Genomic DNA, 25263 nt, shown 5'->3' on the forward strand with positions numbered 1-25263 from the left:
AAATCAGAAGTACTGATAGTGGGGTTGGGGGCCAGGGGGTTAAAGTTCTCTCATTTCAAGCTGAACAAGTTTTTGAAAACGACACAGAAGTGCTGAAGGGGTTGGTAAATTCTGAATTCAGAAATGTTCTCTGTACATTGTGTCTATGCTGTCCTAACAGCTCTCATAACCAGTTACATACTTCAGAGTTTTGCCAAATAATACAATGAGCTCTTGGTTGTTGGAGTAACTGTCGTCCAGAAGACAATTCTGCTAACACTCACTTAAAAGCCTGTTTGTATTTTATTGCAAAGTAAATATTCTTGGTATAATGTCCAATATTTTTATCAGGCTTCTTAGCTTTGCAGGTTGGTAGTCAAAAAATGAGCTCAAACTAACTTGGGGAAGCACAGGCCTTTGCCCACTTATCTTTCTAATCATATTTCATTCAGGCGTTCTTTTAAGCAAAACTACTTTCCAAATATATCAAGTTTCACGGGCTTCACTGATTCTGGTTCATCAAGTTCAACATTTTACAAAATGATACATATGCATATACCAACACTAAGTCTTGTTTTACACCTGGTGGATAAATACAGTATACACCAAGCTCCTGGTGCATTGCAGGTCATCATCCTGTCCAGAGATCAAACTAAAACTAAGAGCAAAGCTTTAAATCAGACTCACCTCCCTCAACCACATAACTTGAACGCTACTGTACTAGTAAGGAGGCATGCCTTCCAACCTCAACCCTTTTCATGTTTTGGGAGCTACCAGAAATGTACTCAACACTACACACAGGTTGTCATCTACAGCTCAATCCTGACAATTTAAGCTGTCAATACAGGGGCACGGAAAAGGTAAGAACACCTAACTATTTTAGTTCAGAGCATCTACTTACGGCTAAGTTATGCGTCAGCTCTAAGCACTTGCTCTCTGCAGGTCCCTACCCAATGGCAATGTGTTAGGCATCTGGTGGGGGAAAAGTTAGGTTAGGATAGGATAGTGCATGCTCAGTACTTTGGTAAAACACAGAAAAGTGCCAAGCATATTTTATCTCACAAACATTCCTACCACATATTATAACCCTTCATTACTGCAGATAACCATACCAAGTTTTATTACAACAATTTGGTAACACCAGTATGTTTATTTGGTAGCCTTGGCTAAGGTAACCCACATGACATAAATTGTTAAAATTTGCTAGCCTGGGTTATCGTATGACAAATTTTGTTATAATTAACTGTTCTAGGGAAGCCTATATGAGAGCAGTTCAGTTAATCTAGACAAGGTCTCCCCCAAATTAGGGTTAGCAAAGTCTTACCATAGCTGCTTTCTGATGTTCTTTACCCATACAGTATGTGGTTAGGTGTCAAGAGAGATTGGAAGACCTTTTTAATGTTAAAATTCAAGAGGTTTTATACAATATTTAAAACATGCTTTGGTAATTCAAGGTGTGATAATCCGTGATTTTAAACTGAAAAATCTTCAATAGCATAGCCAAAACTACTGTATGTTTCTTAGAGTTCCAACATCTTCCTGCTACTCATAACAGCTGGCTGCTGATATGAAACAACATTATATTTACCTTTGTCTGGTTATACCAGAGAAGTTAAGGCTAGCTTTTGATAATAAAAATAAGCCAACCTCAAGAATAAAAAGTAACACAGAAGGACTGTCATATTATAAGATATTCAGGGTTACAAATTGCAATTTTACTGTTATAACTTCATTTATTTCTTAGCAAACAGTACTACAGTGTCCTATGGCTTGATAAATTTTACCACGGAGTCTCCAGGAATGAAACTTCAAAATTTTTTTCATTTTTGTCATCAATAATGCCTCTAGCAATGTGTTAACATAGCTAAACACAATTTCTTATTTGCAAATAAAGGATACATTTCTCAGCAAAATGGATCTGTCAATAAAAAGGTGTCAAGAGCAAATCTGATAAAATCCAAAAAGTTGCCCATATTGTTGTAACATTTTCACTGAAATTTTCATTACTTTGCTCAAATAACTTCCATATTCTGGTCTACCTTGCTTACAGAAATAATAGCATCTGTACCGTTCTGGCATCTTAGGGTGAAGGGACTGCATTAATTTTTAATATACAATTTAACAAAGATTTTAATTCACCTGAAAATATAATTTTGTTCGATGCTAAGTCCTGAACATACAAATTCTACAAACAAAATGCCTTCTGCATTGCTATATGAATAAAATGTGCAATACGTTCACATTTCACACCCATCCATAACAACTATGGTTTCCTATTGACACTGATCTTCTTGCACCTACAATGTTTGAGAAGTGCACATTACAGTATTAAATCCAAACACTTAAGATGGTTTAGCCAGTCTGAGAAAAGTTTTTGTAATTCAAAACTGACATTTTATGTCTACAGATGCACACTCATAAAAATATTTCTAATAAAAATTCAATAACTCAGTGACAAATGAAACGTCTTTTATTATTATACCTTAAAGTTTCTTCATCTACATCCGTGTAACACAAGACTGTAGATGAAAATAAATGTGTATTATTCAAAATAATGACTACAGAAAATAATATTGTTGTGAAGTTCTGTAATAGCAGGTTACATCTATGATGCATACTGCTACTTGCAAGATAATTTTAGAAGCCACGTAACATACAAGAGAAAAAACCGACCAGAATCAACATTAAACATATCACACATTCAAAGCAAAGCATTCTCACACATCTTTCCATGCTCGCATCCTAACATTGCTATCTCACAAAACAAATATTTTCCATAACTTTTTGTTTGCACTGAATGAATTAAGGTGTATGTCCTTCAATGTTGCGGTGTTCTCAAGATTCTATGTTTATCTCTAAAGTATGTTATATTTCACTTTTACTTGCACGAGCAAACAATTTTTCTTTTCTAACTGTTCTTAGCTGTAAGAGATCCTTACATTTTGGAACATAAATTTAGAAAAAATACAAAAATGTTTCTCATAACAAAAAGAAAACTACCTTCAGACTTCAAATAAAAGGAACTTTCTCTTCTATATCTAATATGGCTGGGTATATGCAGGTGGTGGCACACTATAATACCCCTGAAATAAAGAAAAATACACATTAAAACAAATGACACAACAATCAGTATTCATACTTGGGCATATCTACTCTTACTAATGATAGTACTACAGTACATTTTTATTTTAATACTGTCCTTACTCAATGACATTCTTATTCGCATCAAAACAAAAAACAGGGTCTATAATTAATAACAAAATTAAAATTTGTATGAAGAAACTGACCTACTCATAAAAACCCGTTTTCATACAATTTATGAATGTTGTAAAACTTTTAGATTGAGGTGCAGTAATGCAGTCAAAAAAATTTCATAGGAGCTGTAAACTGTGTATCTGATCAATGATAAAAGAAGAATGAAGAACTGTCTTACTAAAAAATGGAAAGTGATATACAACTTGAAACACTTTTATGGGTAATGATAAACTGAAAGTTATTTGGTTATGCATAACCTAGTAAACTGCAAAGATGATACCAGGGTAAATGTTATTCCATGCAAATAATGTAGAAAATGTTGTATTGAAGTATGTTGTCATTCCTTGTTAACAAATGAAAAGTGGACACATTGCAGCATGAAAGTTAGAAAACCCATGAAGCTTAACAGATCACGATGCATGAGATATGCTCACGCAAATAAGTTTACAAATGCAGTACTGTATGGTGTATAAAGCACAACGAAATATATTGAGAAGCAACAGATATCCTAATTAATGGTCTAGGTAGGGTACACTGTACATGTATGCTTTTACCCCAGGAATCTTCAGGAATCTTGGGAGACTGGAGTGGACACTTTACCCCTAGCAGAATGAGCAGAACTAATTGCATCATGCAGCACTGGGTTGGAATAGCAGTAGTAGAGACTTACCATGGAATAGCCAGCTGCATATCCATAATTTGAGAAATCTGGAGTGCTGTTATCTGTCGTCGTTGCGGTGGTTGATGCAGGTGGGGGTGGTGGTGGGGGAGGTGGCGGGGGAACTGCACTGACGGCCTGACTTGTATTCGTAGCAGCAACCTTTTGCCCACCCTGATCTTCACTACTTTGCGTAGTCTGCGTTGCTCCAGGATACGAATATCCACTGGGATTGGCATACCCTTGACTGCCATATCCTTGGTTTGAGTAATTTTGGCCAGAATAGTTCGAATTTTGGTTTGTGGTTCCTGCTGGTCCCTGACTGGAGTATCCTTGATTTGAGCCATAGCTCTGACTTGTATCTTGACCATAACCACTTCCACCTTTCGGGTTAATATTTGGTGGTGGCGGCACGCCAGTTGGGACTGGACTTGAGAAGTTGGATCCATTGTTATATGAGTAGCCATTATTCCCGGTGTTATTCTGAGAACCGTAGTACTGATTGTTATCGGCATAATTAGGTGTTTGTGAGGATGTAGGTGTTCCTTGCACAAAATCAGACACTCCTGTAGCTGTCGAGTTTGTATCCAGCGAGGTATCAGCAACAGCAGCAGTAACTACTGGGGGAGCAGAGTCGTCTGAATCCTTATTTTGTGGCTTAAGTGTCTTCAACACCCTGAAGGTAACATCTGCTTCAGTTAAAACCTGTGGATAGAAGAGATTAAAAACTCAGTTTGAATCATCTTAATCCCAACAATCATAGTGTCCGTATAGCTGAGTTAAAGACTACTTTATGATGACCTGATAATTATCAGGTTTGGACGCAGGAAAAATCTATTTTTGGTAGCCGCTGTGAGTCCTCAAAGGGGTTAAACTCTTATGCAGCCCTGGGAGGATCATGAGTGTAACTCCTTTGAAGACAAACAGTGGCTATGATATCAAAAAACAAGTATTTACAGCTGCATAGTACTGATTATGGAAAAACCAAACAATGGGGATTACTTTTCTACAATTTAACTTATAATCTTCATCTTGAAGACAATAGTTTTTTTTCTGAAGTAGCATTATAAAAGGCAATGATTTTCTAAGAACACACACACACACACACAAAAACAGATTCTGATATCCTGATCCTGTTCCCAACAACTGTCTGTAATATCTAATGTAAAAGGCAACATGTAAAGCAAAAACTCTACGACCAACAAAATTTATTTCTAGTAACACTATCAACAAAATTCCACCACGAAGATATCAAAACAGAAAGGTAGTCAACATTAATATGATGGTTAGTACTTACCTCAATAAACTTGGTTTCTCCCCTTTTGTGGTTGAAGTCTTTCAAGGACTTCATAAGAGCAATAACCACATTTATTGCCAATTCAGAATCCTTCTCATTTTTTACAGCACAATCAGCCTGTATGAGAAAAAGGCTGGTTTAAGTACATAACTGCAAAAGGTCTAATAAATCTTTTTAGTTGATGGTCAACAGTAAACAGCAAACAGAAAAACCTACACCAAAAAATTAACATTATGCAACTGGTAATTCAGGGACATTTCAGCACAATCTTTGACACTAGAAATCTCCAGCCCAGTAATTCATGAATACTTTTAGACAGAAGGATAAATATTATGCTACTTGCAGCAAAACTAAGAGGATGTACTAACATAACAATAAAAATGCAAAATAACTTAACAGCAAGAAATCAAATAACAAAAAGGCCAGTAATGAACAACTGAGGCATAAATGAAGACGTGAAGGTAACCATTGCTGTGAACTGGTGAAAAGGCAAAATATTTATTGAGTTAACAAACAAGTTAGTTACTGGCCAAAACACCTAAAAGTGAAGTCACTTAAAATAAATACTTACAAGTTTCTGCAACAGTGATCCAGTATCACCGCCAGCTAGGCTATCTTTGCCGGTATTCTTTTTAGTGTCGACTATAGTGGGTGGAGGAGTGTTGAAAATATTTGGAGGTGGTGGGCCCCTGAAATATGACAATACATTAGTCTTTTCCCTTCCCCCGGGCTCAATATTGATGATATGCAACAATGGACCATAGAAGCTTAGATTTAGTGATGAGTTACGACTAAACAGTATCTCAAAAATCAAGACCTAAACTTCTCACCCAATTGTAAAATATCAAGAGCAATATAATCAACTACTCAAAATATCTCAAAAACAAATGGCAATATACAGAGAAAACCAAGAAAGGTAGTAAGTTTTTAAAAATACAATAAAAATAAGTAATGTTATCATACAACCCCACTCTTGATAATTCAATTTTCCCAAGTTAAAAAATGCAAAGTACGGTACTGCCTGACAGTTTTAAGTATTGATTTGATGAAAACTACATTTATTCATGGAAAAGCAAACAGTCAACTGTGTGGTAAACAAAAATAAAACTATACAAAATGACAAGATAAAAATGGCACTAAAGTCCCTAAAGTTCTATAGTGAAAAGGAACTGAACATAAAAATTCCCACTTACAATACTAATTAATATAAGAAATTTATATATGTCCACATTAGAATTCCTTTGTTATTTAATAACTCAATGATTAACCTGACATTACCCAAGAAACTGAAACATCTGACACTCAAGACTGTCTAATATAGAGAAGAAAATCTATTCCAAATAAAATACAACAGCTTTTCATAGCACTAACCAGGGTCCATAGTAATTTGGTGGTGGGCCAGGTGGAGGCCCATTTGGAAAACCAGGTGGGCCAGGTGGGGGAACGAAAGGTGGAGGGTGATTATAGAATCCTGGATGATTACCTGTAAATAGTTTACTTTATGTATAGAAAGATATGTAATACAGGAAAATGCACAGGATTTAAATTAATAGCACACATAATTACATACCACACATATAATGTACGTCACGTGCATCAAGTATTTCCTTGGCTGCTAACCAACTTTTTAAATATAAGTTTTTTATTATAGTTTTTATTTGATAAATGTTATTATAACCGTACTGATTTCTCTCAGGCATTTAATATTTCTTTACATATCATATCTCGTCAACATCTCTCTCTCTCTTTCTCTCTCTCTCTCTCTCAGGATCACGGTTAAATCCTTTGCTGGCTATTGTAGTAATGGAAGATGCTACAAAATGAGGGGGACACTGGGGGGTGCTTTGCAGATGGCCAGTGGAATTAGAAAAGTGACCATGTTATTGTGGGAAAGGCTCAGGGGTAAATTCTGTTCTGTGTACCAAATGTAATGCACTACGTTACAAGAGGTCCTCGAGTAACAAAATATAGTGTAATATATTTTTTATGCCTGAAACATATTCCAAGTGCAAATATGGGGGATGGAGGGGGGGTTAAAAACTCTATTGTGATAACTAGGCAGGTCTTAGAAGAGGTATGACATTCTATTACCTCAGGGAAATACTAGTCTGTGAAGCAGGCGTTGAAAGAGAGGAAAGGAAGAAATTAGCTGGATGAGAGAGAGAGAGAGAGAGAGAGAGAGAGAGAGAGAGAGAGAGAGAGAGAGAGAGAGCAGAAACTGAAGCTGGCACTGACAAGGAAATTGGCAGAGATTTTGAGGGGTGACAAACAAATGTTACGGTTCATGTCTCTAGTGTGGTGGGAAAATAATGTTACTAATGAGAAACTGGAGAGATGTGGTATCAAGAGAATGGAAAAAAAAACAGATCTCAAAAACTGAGCAGCTGGTTGGGGCATGTGATGAGAAGAAATGAACAAATGGAAGAAGGGTGAGAATCTAGACCTGATAGGAGTTTAAGCAAAATAGGGTAGAGCACATTAGAGAGTAAACAGAACTCATTTCAAATCAAGCCCTGACAGTGAAAAGTTGATGTAAAACCATTTAAGTATCAGCTGACTTTTCAATAACACAATAAAAAAAAGGAACAACAGTTGGCAACTGTACAGACACCAAGAAAAATTATCAAAATATAAAAACATGAGATGTTTCAATGAATCTCAATGATAGGAAAAATTATAAACTTTTTTAAAATAGCACTGATGTAAAAGTCAGTATGACAAGAGAAGCAATCCATGAATCTTTATCCTAAATCAATAATTTCCTTACCTGGTCCATAATTATAGTAGTTGTTGCTCTGCCACTTATTCTTGAATTCCTCGGGGTCTCTTTCCGGTGGTTTATTTGGGCCAGATGGTTTCGTTATTTTTTGCGTGTTGCTTTTTGTCACCTTAAAAGTATCTGGAACATCCTTACCTATGGAAAATACACAAGAACTGTAAAGAGCAATCAGAGATGCAAATCTGCAAAGGCAATTAGCATAGTTACTCAAGGAATATGACATTAGTATTCAATCAAAAGAAAACAATATACTATTCATCGATACATATCAACGTCAATAACAACATACTTAATGAAAAAAATCCTTGAGACTCAGAGGCCCATCAATATCTCCAATATCATTCTGTTCTCACACACACACACACACACTCTCATACAAAATGACCCTTTGTAAACAAGTTAAAAACACTAGCTTCAATCCCCCCAAAATCTTATAAAAAACTGGTCTTTGGTTAACATGAAATTGGAATCATTTTAATCTCAAAATGAACGATAGGTCCTTTATTCCTCACGTTGTTGGACTGTGGAACTGCTTCCCAGAGGATGTCGTGCAATTGGAACTTCAGAAGTTCAAGCGAAGATGCAATGCCTTACTGCCCTAATACTATTCTCCTTCCATTTGGATACATTTTTTATCTATTTATCTGTATTTATTTATTTTTTTCTTTTTTAATATAAGTGGGATCTCTTCTTTTTGTATTTCCCTTTGCCTCTTACTTCTCCCTAATGAACACCATATTCTCTGGATGCTGAATCTCAAGTCAATGGCCCCTGTGGGCTTGTTCCATATGAATAGGTTTCATCTTACGAATAATAATGATAATACGTACAATGATTGAGGAGAGTCACACAGGGTATGTAAACCAAGTTATTTTGAAATACTAAGCACCTCTTTGTGACACCCTGTTATACTCTATCTAGTACTGGGTTAAAGCCCTACACCCCTTCATGAGCCTTCCACGTACCCTCTACTTCTGTAATGCCCATCAACTTCCTTGACCTGGTAGTCTATAAAATGTCTTCTACAGAACCAAAAACATAGGTATAATTTTTCTTTAAAATGGAACTTCCACAGTTGCTATATTAACAAAGACTACACCTGCTTTGGATTTATCTGGAATAAAGTTAAACTGACAATAACTGGTTTCAACCACTTGTGTCTTCCATGCAACATTCTATTCAACATTTACAGAGTATATTCAAGCAATCCCAATACGGTATACATTCCATACCATGGTGCATCCCCAGTTTCCTTTGCGAGTTTTTTTAATTTTAAAATTTCTATGTCATGTTTTCTTATATTCTGGTCAACAAACCACTGACTGGTTGCCATGATACTTTTAGCAAATCCTTTTCTTCTTGCCAAAGTTGCTTTCTTAACCTCTCTAGATGATACGTTTCTACAAGGCCCTCTGCATTGTCAACATCCTATGCATTCACATCCTTTATTCAAAATTAAAAACAGTTTTTCCTTTGTTATATTACTTTTTCCTTGCTAATATCAACTTCCCACTAGTGTTTACTAAACTTCTAATAACCTGAATATTTTGAAAAACCTGAATTTTCCAACACAGATCTGGTTTTTCCATAACAAACCTTCAATCATATTCACCCCACACTTGCAGTTATCGAACGTCCCCTTTACATACCATCTTGTGTTCTCCAAGCAACAAAAATGCAACTGATCAAACATGCAGCCCCTAGACCCATCGTTCATGATGCAGCTCCTTTCTCTCAATCCACTGTCACATGATATATTAAGTGCCAACACAAAGCCTGAGTGTACAATATTTAACAAAATTAAACTCATTCTGATGCAGAAAATTTTAAGCTAGTAGGTTAATGCATGAGATAAAATCCTAAAATATATAATTGACTATTAAAATTGCACAGCAAAGCAACAGCAATAAAAAGTACACAATAACAAGTGCTATGAACAACTGTACGAATCTCCACAAGGAAAATGCAAAACTGAATGAACTGGGAATGAATCAGGAACATTAGCAAAATATGAATAAAACTCACGAGGAATCAGTAAAGATAAGGAACACTCACAACCACACAAGGTAATAGATGTCAACACACCAGCTCCTATCCATGCACTTACAAAAAAGCAAAACAAAAATAATGAAGTAACACTGATTAATGAAACGCGAACAAAACTTGATGGGGCACTCCTAGAATGAACAACAGTTGCCCAAGCACAGTACAGGCCCCTTAATCTTGGACTTCCTTGTCCACAGAAATACAGTGATACATGACTGATGGGGATGTGGCGATACAAAACTTCAAAATTTCATGCACGTATCCAACACACGTTAAATTACTGCACTGCCTTTAAAACATTAGATTTTTAAAATCACCCCGAACACTAAAATTCACTAAACATTAACTCACGAGAAAAATACCATCACGACTTACCCTGTAACCGCCTCTCCAGCAGATTCTTTTTCTGAAAAGAAAAATATGAATGCGTTAATGAAAGATAACAAAAACTGAATCATACAAAAACAAATATCCTTTTGACATACTGCCCTCCACAAGTATGGGTTTGGTGTCAGTTAAAGAGACACCATGAGAAATTCTGGTTGCTGCTCCCCGTCCTTTTCCCTGAGCTGAAGTCAACACAGAGACATTTTTTGACACTCAGCATGTTGAAACCTCCTCACACATTTGCATACTTTTAAATCTAATATATTAATAACGTAAATAACAATGTAATCTCCATTCATAACAAATTCGTCAAGAAAAATAACAGGACAACATATGTTTCATCCTTGTGCCGTATTGACAGAACTCCCTTGAGGCAGGATGGCAAAGGAAAGATGGCGGACAAATACAGATAATGAAAAGAAAAAATATGGAGACTGAAAAATAAAATCTTGAAAATGTATGAGGAAAGCTGTCAGCAACTTCAAATCAAAAGCAGAAAGAGAAAATTACTCCGAAGCAGCATACAAAGGGTGGTTGAGGGATATGTTGTAGGAACGAAAATTTACAACATGAAGACATGATGGTGTACACAAAATAATGAAGAAACAAGTACCTTCTAGCTCTTGCGAAGGGCATTATAGGAAAACAATACGTACAGAGGGCAACGGAGAAATGAGGAAGGCAAACCTTGGAGGACTTTAGAAAGGAAGGAACCAGAGCCCTGACATAGCAAGGAGAAATTAAAAGAGCATATGGGATGAAGATAGAGCAATTAAAATATAAAATACACAAAGCACTGAATCTATTGAAATAAAGAAAGCAGACATCAGCTAGAGGATGCTGATAAGGTGCCACAACTAATGGAACGTGTGGCATCTTAAGTGGGGCTCTGGGATCTTCAAGAACAGCAGGCAATATTTTTAAAAGCAGCTGGACACTAATCACGGAAAACTTGACCAGTACAGTATATATGAAAAAAATCCAAAAAAGGTGATACAAAGTGTAATAATAAAAGTATTGTGGGGGGTTATACAGTGAAGTGTAATGTTTGGTGTACAATTTGGGCTACAGGAGGGTGGAATGAAAATGGGAGAAGGAATGTGGAAGGAAAAGGTTAAGAAAAACTTGAAAATAACACTTGTCAATACGACTTTGTAGCAAGGGATACTGGATGCAAAGCAATCACTATAATAACAGAACATTAAAAAATAAGTAGGAACACTGGCCTACCAGCAATCATTATGGTTAGGCAACCTTAAAAAAATATGGGGCTAAAGAGAAGAGGTTACAAAGTATCATATATTTGTAGATCTTTCCATTGTGCATGTATGAAAACTAACCTAGTGAATATGTATGAGTAAGTTTCATTGTGCATTCCTTCCCTATCTGTCTTACAGGTCATGGGATTCTCTTATTTACATGTATAGTAACACTTTTCTGCTTCATTTCAACCATGTTGTTAATACTCCTTTCTTTTGAGTTTTCTGTAAAACTATTGTGGCGGCTTTGTCCGTCTGTCCGCCCACAGATCTTAAAAACCACAGAGGCTAGAGGGCTGCAAGCTGGTATGTTGATCATCCACCCTCTAATCATCAAATGTACCAAATTGCAGACCTCTAGCCTCAGTAGTTTTTATTTTATTTAAGTTTAAAGTTAGCCATAATTGTGCATCTGACAACGACATAGGACAGGCCACCACTGGGCGGTGGTTAAAGTTTCACGGCCAAGGCTCATACAGCATCATACCGAGACCACCGAAAGATAGATTTATTGTCAGCGGCCTTGATTATACAGTATGCTGTAGTGGCTATACAGAAAACTCGATTGCGCCGAAAAAACTTTGGTGCATTTTTTACTTGTTATTTTTTAATGATAGATTTTTATGTTATAGATTTAGGCTCAAGTGTTCTTCTCCTTTTATAATTCAATTTTTACTAATTCTGAAAGAAATTTCCTTTCCTAAATGTATGAGGTTTCTTTAAAGTAAAGAACATACTGTATCTAGATCAGTCAATTTGCGAGACTACAGAGCAAGTTCTTGAATTGGTATCTTCCCCGAGACCAATTGCATAATGAAGACTGCTTCCAGATCATTTTTCTTCACTCTTTCAAACCTACTAGAAATCTGACTCGTCATCAGCACATAGTCGTCAGTGATTTTCACAAGTCCAAAGAAATTTGAAAATTGAAATAGCTATCCTTTACTTGCAGTAAATGGTTGGCAGGATCCTTTGCTAAAATATTTTTTTAAAAGTTCAACACTTTCTGATACATCAACAATTATGCTCAAATAAACCTGTTTCCTATATTTTCTTTACCTCCCATAAACATTTCTCATGCACTGGATATAACATGATGTCTTGGGATCACAAACAAAACTATCTCTAATTTTCTTTTTATCTTTATAAACCAAATTGATGTACCATCTTACAATTTTGTATTTTTAGACTTGTTGACCTTTAATTTTTTTCAATATAGGAGGAGGGAGGGAAAGAAACAGCGAACTAATTTAGGTAAACACACCAATAAAGTGCACTTCTCTACTATTCCTATTCGATGTAACAGAAAGTTGCATTATGTATCCAACATTCTACAGTACACATGTATCAAAGGTTATTAACAGTATACATGTATCAAAGGTTATTAAACTACAGTATATCTGTTGTCCTTAACTGTTGATGTTCAATCATATACAACAGATTCCAATGTCTAGATTTTCTTGATAACAAAAAGGGGTTTTCAGTTAGGTAACTGAAGTTTGAAAAATTAAGCAGTCATCTGTGTCCCAACTCTAAAAAAAAAATCCAAGATATTTAATCATTTTGTAGATTATCATCATTATGAACTTTTACCAAACCTGAGTTAAAATAATTTACTCTCCAAAGGCTGGCCAACCATTATTAATAATAAATTTAAACTGAACAGATTTAATAACTGCACAAATAAAAATGATCAAGATTCTGACAAAATTTCCTTCTTTGACTTATTTGCAAGATTTGACATTTGCCATTAGTTGAAGAATACAAACCTTTGTGCATATATAGCCTTAAATTTCAGCATTTCAAAGGGTAGATCAAGAAGTTACAGAAAAAGCCAAGAGGCAAGGGCAACCCTTTCAGTGACAGCAGACTTCCAATTTTCTCTCCTATGTAACAAACCTCAGTCAGTGCACCTCACAAAAAGAACTGGCTCATTCAACAGGAGTGGGAGGTGAGTGTAAAGAGTAAGACGGGCCTCTATTAAGTAACGGTTTGTATTTTACAGTAACTGAAGTGCTCACAAGACAAGGCAAACAGTTGAATCATCATTACCACAAGCACATCTCAACTTAATATTGTACAAAACTGAGGATACTAAATGAGCTGGGTATAAAATCAATCCTCAGATACGTGCTTCTTCAGACTGTATGTTTACTATATCTCAAATTCAGATTTATCTACCTCAACTGAGACAAGTGGGCCAAGAAAGGTAATGGGAAGTTTTATCTCACTGAGACCAACAATGGAGATGAAGACCTTCTATACACCTGTGATTACCAAATATGGTAAGTGTTAGTCTGAATGGTTATACAGTATATTGAATGTCAGTGTTAATGAACTTCAGGAACCAAGACACCACAGGCTGTCACCAGAGGACCTATCAAAATCACTTTTGGATACAAACATTTCCATCATTGCAACTATTAAAACTTGCAATGTAACCATATTCTTAGAGAACCAGCCTAAAGGATTGATAACTTGCCTAATAAACTTCCACAGAATAGAATGCTCATCTTAAAACAGATAAATTGAAATACGAAAAAGTAGCCAAGTGTTTCTGGACAAATGTCAAACTTTAAATAACCAAACAGCAGCAAAACAAATATTTTAGAGATATTGTCGGGGAAGCAAGGCATTTTAAAGCAGCCTCTTCTTAACTTGTAATTGTGACCAATCATACTATTGTTCCACACTTTGATATAGAATAAAGATATCTAGTATCCAACAGTAAAACACCTTGAAAAAATAAATATGTGGTACTGATCTCAAACTGAGTAAACACCACTGAAGGCTCATTTGAGAAATACCACTGAAGGCACAACTGTGGAGCAGCAGTGAAAGTTTTCTTAAACATCAAAGTAATGGAATATGGTTTCAATTATAATCACTCTTGGTAAAAAGGCACTCTGATTCCTTCATCTTTTATATTAAGTTTAACTGAAACTGTAACGTACAACACTACCCCACCTTGAATAAAAAATGTGAACCTAGAATCGTTTGTGTATAGCAAATCAAAGCATGACAGGGCTAAGACCTAATGGAAATAAGAGGGATGTGTTTCTGATAATTATTAATTTACTTTTCCTAATATGGTACACACATCTGAACTTAACATAAGAAATGAAAGTCCATATACATCAGCTAAATTTCTTGAGAACTGCAAAACAAATACCAAGGGAACTACCACTTCAGCAAACCATTTACCTTGTAAAGTATAGTGTTCCCAATTGTAATCCACAACAAAGGCCACTCCAACAAAACAAAATGCATCTAATGCCATTTAGAACCCTGTTCTTCCAAGATTACCTAAAAGGAGGGCTTTGTGATGGTGACTGCTGGCTATGCAAGTCAATTGAATTTTGGCCGGTTGTATTGGAACACTTGGTCATTATGAGTAATAACAGTAAAAAAAAAGTAATAATTGGACATGAAGTTTTGGCCGTCCTTTGTGTACACAGCGGGGATTAGTGCAAAAAATACCATAGCCTGTATGTGCAGTTTCAAATAAGGGATTGCTTAGTGGAACTATGACCTTTATCCTTATGCAGCTCACCAATATTCAAATACATCTTTATAATTTTCAATATCCTCTTTGTTATTTCATGTCTACCACTCAGTTCTTTTAAATACAATCAGTCCCTTTCAATTTTCATATAAACCAAACTTTCTTTTAAACAAACCAAAATTCTACTGTCGACCAACTTGTACAAAATTGGACGCCATCTGTTCCATAAATACAATAACCACCTTTATTTAGGCTGATTCTATAACAATTAAACTTTGCAGACCATCTCAGTTCTTGACAGTCTACCCATTTCTCTTCAAATTGCAAGTCTTCATCCTTTGTGACCATGTAGGGAGGTGCTACCTGCAGTGGGCCTTGTGTAGCCCAAAGCTGAATTAATTGCCACCTTTCATATTCATCCATGCACTTTGGTCTCCTCTAATATGCTTCTTTACTTCCTTTCAACCTTTTGCCTTTCAATTACAAACAAATCTTTCAAGCAGGGTCTATGAGAGCCTAGAAAAGTAGCCCAGTGATCACAGTAAACTACTAAACAATTACAGTATACAATATATTTCTCCTTAAAAAGTTGGACATCTGGTGAGACTATCCTATGCAAATCCTTCATAATCTGTCTGAATTCCCATGACATTTAGGGCCTAACCTCACTGTTTGATGTCTCAACCCACCAAAACTGAGCAAAACTTCTACACAAAACCTGTCAATAAACAATTTGGCAAATCTGCTTCCTGCTCCTGACACATCAACAATTCACAGACAAGCTAGTCAGTTTGGATCAAGAGGACCCAAATGGAAGTTCTCCCTTTTTTTAAAAGGACATTGGGACTCCCTTATGTTGTTAAGTTTCAATGGATTCCAATTCATAGTAAATAAAGTAAATTCATCCCCTTACCAATAAGTAAGGAGTCTGGATTATAATAATTACAGAATAATCTCCACCCTTCCACTCTTCTTCAATGTTTCTAAATTTTTTCTTAAATACAAACCACTGACTTACTTTGTCAATTCCACAGGTTTGATATGTGTAACCCCACTCACACACATAAAAGAAGATCCTGCTAATGTTAAGTGTGAGGTCGTCATCACAAAGTATAAGAACGTCATCTCAAGCCTCCTCCTCAGTGTCAAGCTTTGCGCTCAAACAGAAGTCTGCATTCAGCTGGATGGGAGGATGACCCTCTACATAAGGCAATGAATTATTATTAATGTATATACAGTATATTTAAACGTTTGAAAGCTCTGAACACTGGACAAACCACTACTTTACTTAGCCAATTATCTTCTAGGAGGGAAGGCAATCACAGTAGACAACATTCCTCTGATTATGAGAGCATCGGGTAACCCAGTACCATACCTAATTTTCCCATAATGTCAATTACTTGAGGCTCGAGTATTCTTTCAAGCAGTTTCTTGCATGTCTGAAAGCCAAGGTGCTCTTGGAGACAGCATAATAAGGCATTAGGAGGCAACCAGTACAGGCAATGGGGTTCTTATTCATATAACAGGATCCTCTAATGGCCCACAAATATTTGTAATCATTCAAATTTCCTTTATTTGTGGCATTCAATGTTTTCATTTCTGTATCTCCATCTGTATATGCCATTGTTGTCTAGGCTATCAAGGTTTCATCTATCAATAACAAAATAAAATAACTACATGTTCACTATCAATCACGATGGCGTCATGGGTGAGAACCCAACGCAGAGTACCGAGTAGTGAAAATTTCTAGCTTTACTGAGTAAAACTGGCACAAAGGGGCTCAGATTAATGATGGAAATACAATTACTGAGTACATATAAAATTGTAATTCTTGAAAATAAAATTCAATTTTTTCATACAATCCAATACTTGAAAGTAGGCCCATTTTGTGGTGACAAAAGCTTCCCAGATGTTTCACTGCTCTTTAAAACAAGCATTCTTGGATTATTGCTAAGGCAACACATGTCTCTACAAGCCCCAGATAAACTACAGTATTCTAAATGAAAGCAAAGGTTAAAGTTTTGTACAAAATCCGAGGGCTTTGAAAGCCACAGCGAGACCCCCTCATATATTTACGAGTTGGAATGACAACATTAAAGGACAGACGAAACAGATACACTGACAACCTCCCTTCAATGCACATCTATGCAAATGTCTACATTTGTACCAAGTTTGATTGGATTTCCTTCATCCTTGTCTGAGTTGTGATAACAAGTGAGACAAACACTTTGATATCAAGACCGGTGGGCAATCTGTACTCATGCATACTTAAAATTGCTTGTCTATCTGTACCACGTTTCAACTGAAATCCCTATGACTGTGTAGGAAGAGATTCAATGACAAACTAAGCATAACAGATAAATTGATACAGAGAAAGACAGTTATGCATTTACAGACAAGGCTTATAGCCAAGTAAGGTAAAATCAGTCTCAAGTGAAGGCAGGCATGTGGGGAACAAGCCTGACTTCTAAAATTACTAAATAATTAATGCGGATTGCTTCTAAAGTTCACAATGCAAGCAGAGCCAGACTTAAATGGCGCGTACAACCTTAACATGCCTATCAAATGATTCAATTGAATATTATCTGCATAAAAACGGCAAACAATAAGACCTTCAAAAAGTTAAAAGTATCGTTCACTGCATCATCTTACACGAGGCTAACAAGTCCTATTGTAACTGCATCATGAATGCTATGCATAACATAGCTGAGATACACGAATAAATAGAAAAATTAAGAATTGCAGGGACAGTTGTTAAACAGACAAAAGTTAAATTAATCAAGGTATACCCAAAGTGGAACTGAAAGGTTCAGCCAAAAAAAAATAAAAAAAAACTGGCACACACAGAAATGAGACTAGAAAAACTGAAATAGAATTGGGTGATTCACATCTTATGTAAATGAGACCATCAAGTTATGTGTCTAGACTCTCACAGGGTTTGGCCAAGAAACTATTCCTCAATGGAGGGTGAAAACTGGAGCACAGCAAGGTTACAGAGGTTTGAAAAACAAGAGAGAGACTGGAAGAAAGTCATATGTAAAAGGCAGAAATCATGCCTTCGGTTGAAAAGCATACACTACAGCAGTAGCAGCAGAAGACATATTTACTGTGAAATGATTAAACTGAGCTTAGAAATAGTTGTAATGAATAAAAAAAAAAAAAGTTGCATCCACTCAGTGGGATCAGATGACGTGAGATGGCACAATATTAGCATTCTCTAAAAATGCTGAGAAAGAGACACACATATTCCCAATGAGCATGCTAAAGCAAGTGGGAAACGGGACAAGATTATGGTAAACTGCCCACAGACTGACATCCCAAATGATTTATTTCCTGTTTCAACAATAATTTTACAAAATAAATATTAAATATAGGCTGCATTTATTCTCGCCAGCCATTCGAGAACCATCTTCAAAGTTCAGATTCTCATTTGTTCCCAATCACACACACACACAGTACTCTAATGAATCACAGGGTGAATGAATGTATGTACGAAATTTATGGACAAGCCCAGCACTAGGACCATAGCAGTCATTCAGCTCTACATATTCAAAAACAAAAAAATAAACCTAAAAATTTGAACGACAGATCCTGTGTATCAAAGGCACTTCCATTTTCATTTGCTTATTTATGCTTAATGAGGAAAATTAAATAAAAAATATCTTCAGTTACTTTTCATCAGTTCTAACCTCCTAAATTTGGGCAGAGGAAAACAATCAGGTCAGAGATTGACGAATGAAAGAAAACTGCAACCAGATAATGGTGGGCATACTTAGAGAGCTTGAGGAGATGGTGGCCTGAAAATAACAACTGCCACCTAATAACCATCTTTCCAACTGTTCAATTTGATGAGAGAGTTGACAACTTGCAAAGGCACACTCTCCGGGACAGTCTAACAAACATAAATGCACCTGCATCAAAATAAAAAGGTGCTTACCTGCCAAAACTATGAGGTGATAAATACTACGCTACAAACCAAAAGATTCTTTTGTCAAATGTATAGATTGCCTGTTTTTCTTTCAACATGCATGTTAAGTTTCCTATAAATATAAAATAAGCACTTTGATACTTATCAAAGGTGCATGGTTAATAAAAAAAAAAAAAAGTACATTCTCCTGTGTTATCAAGGTTTCCTTTCAAATTTTCAAGTGATAAATTCTTCAATGTTTAATTTACCTGCAGCTTCATAGTTGGCAAGATAAAGTTCTATGGGTCTGACCTGTGAATAATATGTGCAGTTTAATTACCACAGTTTTCAAAAGATAACAAAAAAAAAAAACCCTAAATACACTGTATTTATAAATGACGGATGAAGATTGAAAAACTCGTCTCTGTTCCTCCATGTATCCTGAGATGTCTACAGAAACTCTTTTTGTCCACTGCAGCACCAATAAGTCAATAGGAATGTCTGCAAATTGAACCAAAAGTCAGTCATTATCAAAATCTTAGTTACTTAACCTTAGTGACAATTACATATATACCTGTGAAGAAGTGTTTTGCTTCAGTACCAAACAAAACTATAGACAGGCATCAAGGACAATCTCAGTATGCCTAGATCAAAGATTCATTCAAAGTGTACTGCAAAAACAATCACAACCTTGGAAGTTGCGCTTGACTGTAAACATAATTAACTGATTACTAGGACTCAATGCAACAAAACTTATGACTTCACGTCTATGCAGTAGCACTTTTACACAAAATGAATATTTGAAACACTAACCTTATCTTAAAATATCATAATATCAATTCATGAAAATAAACCAAATACTATTTAATGGGTAATACAATTCAATTTTTTCATTCATACAGTCCTATTACTTTTTCAGGGGGAAGCCACATACAACTGCACAGTCCTTGTATGTATGCATACAACTATGTTTCATAAATGCCTTCACTTTCCAATGAAGTTTTAACAGGGTGCCAAAGAGGGCAAATGGGTTCCTTTAAAGGAGTACTGCGCTACATTCATCAACAGCTTGCCTCTATTCTTATTGCCTAGTTTGTTTTCTCTGAATAAATACTTTCTCGTAGTTTTTTGCTGTTCCAAGTATAATTTCCCTTGTTATCTAAATTTATAGGAACTATAAAGATCTACCTGGCAACCCTAAAAATCCAATTGCATGATTACATTATCCACATCAAACAACGCCAACAAGAATTTCTGGAGGATCGGTAAAATGTCCCTCTAACAAGTTACTTAATTGCTTCATTAGATTCAGTCTGCTCACCATACTTGTAGATTCTACCTGATCGACAATGCCTTCCACAGAAAGAGCTAAGTAAACAGAGAGCCCTATTTATCTGCACTCAAGAGCAAATAACGTAACATGTATCTGAAACTGTAATGGGATGCCCAGTGTGCATGCTCCTTTTTTTAGTATTTTTTCTATGGAAACAATAACAGTTCATAGCACTGAAAAATGACTGGCCTTCTCTCTACCAGATTCATACGAATACTGTAATTCGTGTCAATGATAGCCGTTAAGGAGGCCGTAGTATCTATGCCTGCAACTCACAGAACACTAACCCCAAGGAATCTACTGAGGGCTGCCTCTCATTCACTGACAACATAGGCTTAAGATATATGATGCAAGATTGTAGTCCACATGAAAGTCCTAAAAATGCTCATATTTGCATGTGTGGATTTTCCATCATTTCCCTTGCTTCCATCTGATATTCATGTCTAGGATACATTCTCATGCTGTTCAACCTCGAGAAAAATTCAAAAATGTAACCAAAACAAACCTTAATCTGTGGTGCTCAGACAATCAGACAATACTGATATGGATGGAGAGAGAGCTATGCAATATTGATATAATGGCAATATTTTTCCTACCTGCTGTACAAAAGCAATAGAATCTGAAATATTTTCTCTACTTATACAAAATATATGAACACCCAATACAACTAACCTCCTCAAAAATCATTATCATAAATGTCTTTTATGAGGTTACATGTGGAAGGGGGGTTTACTAACCTATTTCTACACTAAAAAAAGGCACTCACTTAAAACTATGTCTGAACAAAACCTCCATCAGCAAGGCGAGTTAAGAGGACAGGCTTACATACACCACCAACTCATTTGCCCTCTACAAAACCCAAAGGGAACCTCAATTGCACCACCTGAACCACAATGAATATATTAACAGCAAATCACCTTCAACTTATATCAAAAGCAATGACCAAACTTTCAGGTCACTGAGAAGCTAAACCAGGACTGCGGTAGACAATACCTATTTCCCTCCATCTTCCCAGTGCTTCCTAGGTCTCCTTTTCTCCTATCTAATAACAATTCTAAACTGTTTACTTTTCATCAACTATCATACTTCACTCCACACTCAATGTTCTTTTAACCTGAGAGTGCTGTTCTTTGTGCGTTTAGGGGTGCGTATCCATTTGCACTGGCATGAGTACGGTTAAGTCATGGTGCAGACATAGATAGTAAGTGGAGAATTACTGGTTTGATGGGCAAGTTTTAAAACTTGGTTTAGTTTTGCTTGACATTTAGACAAGAAAGTTAAGGTTACAATTCTGTTTTCTTCATATAACTTTGCAGAACATTATTCATGGAAACGAGTACTTGTGATACTCATTTAAGGTGACTGTAATTTCAAATTTATGAGTTTGTTCCAGGTACTGTTCTTACATTGCATTTAATTACCTGATGGAGTTAAATGCAAAACATAACTGTACAACTATCATACAAGATTAGCTTTTGCCTAATGTTGTTTAGGCATTTGCAATTTTTGTTATGAACAGTATACAACTGCTTTTTAACAATAATGAAAATTCATGTGACTTCTGAGAGCCACTAAATTCCACATATAACAAGCAGAATACTATGTTTGAAGCTGTCCATAAACTTTGAGGTTTATGATTGCATAAATTATAAAACATGAAAATATATCTATATAAAATTGAGACCACACAAACACTTTGAAAATAAAAATTCCAGTAGATTATCCAACTCCTCAATCTTGTGGGAGTGGTTCTTTCACGAGGCAAAACTTATAAAGGTTCTTGAGAATGACCTTGATGGATGCTAATAAACTTTAACCAGGCTCTAACAGGAAATAAAAATAAACAATCTGCATCATAACAACTTGAACAGAGATTGATAAAATTTCCTAACAACATTTCCTCATCTGACAAACATAATCTACCTTCTACCAGAGATGATTACGGCACTTACCTTTAGATGTTTCATACCATTACAATGAGCTTCCAACATTTTCCTTTGACAACACTCAACATTGCATATCTGGAAAAAAAAACCATGTGAATTAACTTTAATCATGCACTGTCAGAAATGGACAACACTTGATATAACCAAAGTTTATTGTAATGGGTGAAATGTTCTTCCTTTCAATAACTAAGGCAAAATATTTGAAAACTATATCTTCCTTCTTCAAAATCCCAAGTTACTTCATTTGTTACAATATAACGAAACTCAAAGAGCTTACCTCGCAGGTGTATATAAACCGGTCTTTCTCATCAAAGCTAAGGGTGACAATTTTCCTCCCAAATTCTTCAACTGTTGAATAGAAAGTACAATTGTGTTTTACCTAAAATTCATGGATAAAGAACAGCTGGGGAAAAAGACTTATGAGAGACATGGAATGAAAATGATATTGGTAACTTTGATTAGCTTTTTCTTTATATGGCATATATAGAAAGACAATGATGTGTATAGAAAAACACGAAAAATAAGTAAATAAGAGAAAAAAATAAGACTAACAATCCCACTCAAAAAAAAAAATTATTGCCACAAAACCATAGCTGTAATTGGTGCGACAAAGAAGAAAAAAATTAGCCGAGATAAAAACAAAAATATGAAAAAACTCTGAGGGACACTTGACTCATAGGGGCAAAATCAAAATCAACCATAAAGAGATATTCAGGAAATATTGCAGTAAGGCTACCAGAAAGAAGGGAGTAAATGTAATTGGTTAAAAAGAACAATGTATTTATAGAAACTGAATATAAACCAGCAGTCTGTGAGTACTGCTAAAGCACTCTGATTATGAAGTCAAACACTGATGGACAGACATAGACAATCTACCAATATGGATGCAGACACCACCCTACTTATAAACAAGTTACGTTCTGGACTGCCGTTGGTATGTTGAATTGTTTGTTTTGGTTACTGTACTCTTCATACCTAATTTAAGTAGAGTATGCTATAAAATCAATACAGTACTGTATGTTTCTTCATCCTAAAATACAATACACTGTACATACGAGTACAGTACTGCATGTACAGAATACGCAGGCAAAGCACAATCTGAACTTACGAGTGGCAAAGGGGAGTACTCTCAACACAATTTTAATTTGCGATCCGGTTTGTTTGTATCTCTGAATGCTTGTAAGTTGAATGTTTGTAAATAGGGTGGTGTCTGTATTTGTGTACAGGCTACCCTTCAACATAATGGAGGATGAGCTGAGACAAGACAAATGTGATATGTAGACAATTCAAGGCAATCTCCTTCATGTGCAAGTTTGGCAAAAAAGGGAAAAAAGACAATTCTGGTGTTTGGCAGGGTGGCTAGTTAAGTGAAGTATCTCATATTTTCTAAACTCTCATATTTTTCAGAAGAGAATATGGACATCACTGGAACCAAGACTGTTTAATAATTTTATCGATCGTGATCAGAGGAGTCAGAAAAATAGCTGATGACGGTGCACGTTTAAGGAATGAAAAGGGTTATGAGTCAAGTGTGGAAGGGCTGACACTGCTTGCAGATTACTGTATATTAGTGATTATCAAATCAATATATACATGTAAGTCATTATAAGTAGGAGATATTGCTGTAGAAATTCTTTATGAATCTTGTTTGAATATATTACGCATAAAATGCCATTTTTAAGATAAAACACAAAACTAAACAGTAAATCTTGGCAATTGTTTCTACCAATGTTAAACAAATAAAGCTGAGAGTTTAGGTGATATTTAGGAATGGAATGGAATACACAATTTAGACCAAAAGCAAAGGGCTGGGAACTATGAGGTCACTCAGCACTGAAAAGGAAACTGAGAGTAAAATGGCTTTACAGGTTTAACAGGAGGAAAGCCTCGCGGTTGCGCTATGAAACAACTGTTAGGAAAGGGTGGAGAGCAAGATGGAAGAGAGAGAATATGAAGAGAGGTACAGTAAAAAGAAAGAAAGGGGTTGCAGCTAGGGGCCGAAGGTACGCTGTGAAGAACCTTAGGTAATGCCTACAGTGCGCCTACAGGGAGGTGACACTTAAGAAAATAAATCTTTATACTTACTCAAGAATCGTTTTTCCTCCACGACCCACTCCGGGTCGTCTTCTTCAAAATCTGGAGTTTCTTCCGAGTAAAAATCGATCGCTTGGCTTTCCTCTGCATCTCTGGGTTTCTTGGGAACACCCCCTTGGTCTTCAGCGCTGCGCTTCACTCCCCCTGGAGATTTCTCTTTTAAGCAACTGCTAACGTAACTTCATAAGACATACAAACGCACACACAACACACACACTCAATTACCCTGAAACTACCATCCATTCATAAACACACACAATGTTACCCCGAAACTACTTTTCATCCATAAGACACACACACACACTGTGACCCTGAAACTACCTTCCATTCATAAAACGTGCCCACACATACGTTACCCTGAAACTACCTTCCACAAAGCCCAAAAATCAAAAAAGCAATAAGGAAACCAAATTTTTGGCATTTCATCCAATATGGAATCACCATACAGTCTACCTATTATTAGATTTCAGGATCTTCATCAAAAGTCAGCTTTACAGAGCTCAAAATGTAGCACTGTAGAGGAGTGTCATTCTAATAAAGGTCTATCTATCACTGCACATATATTTCCACCAACATTTTCAAATTTTAAAAATGTGCGTACTGTACATTCAAATATCTACCACGAGGTTTTATGAATAAACAAGCGTCAAGACGTTTCACAATAATTCTTTAGATCACTGTCCTTTCCTACATTAACAGCTAACATGAAACAAGGCTCCCCTCAACTTTATCCATAAAGAAATATTCAGAAGAAAGCTTGATTTGGGTAACGACAGCTAACATTGATCCCTTCTACGATCTGCAGTCTACTCTACTCT

General features: G+C 35.9%; 2 protein-coding genes across 2 annotated transcripts in view; one reads left to right on the forward strand and one right to left on the reverse strand.

Moving 5' to 3' along the window:
- The window catches only part of DCTN2-p50 (dynactin subunit 2), a 177123-nt gene that overhangs the window by 132968 nt on the left and 18892 nt on the right, over positions 1–25263 (forward strand). The window lies entirely within an intron of this gene.
- The window catches only part of LOC136846138 (collagen alpha-1(XVII) chain-like), a 28498-nt gene continuing 4927 nt past the window's right edge, over positions 1693–25263 (reverse strand). Inside the window, exons 4-13 of the mRNA XM_067116883.1 lie at positions 24437–24589; positions 22629–22699; positions 22358–22426; positions 10390–10420; positions 7957–8103; positions 6561–6672; positions 5761–5878; positions 5190–5306; positions 3905–4597; positions 1693–3062 (exon numbers count right to left, since the gene is read on the reverse strand). Of these exons, the coding sequence (XP_066972984.1) occupies positions 3018–3062; positions 3905–4597; positions 5190–5306; positions 5761–5878; positions 6561–6672; positions 7957–8103; positions 10390–10420; positions 22358–22426; positions 22629–22699; positions 24437–24589 (1556 nt within the window). The 3' untranslated portion in view covers positions 1693–3017. The remainder of the gene's footprint in view (positions 3063–3904; positions 4598–5189; positions 5307–5760; positions 5879–6560; positions 6673–7956; positions 8104–10389; positions 10421–22357; positions 22427–22628; positions 22700–24436; positions 24590–25263) is intronic.

This window comes from Macrobrachium rosenbergii, chromosome 2, assembly GCF_040412425.1.
Source record: "Macrobrachium rosenbergii isolate ZJJX-2024 chromosome 2, ASM4041242v1, whole genome shotgun sequence".
NCBI lineage: Eukaryota > Metazoa > Arthropoda > Malacostraca > Decapoda > Palaemonidae > Macrobrachium > Macrobrachium rosenbergii.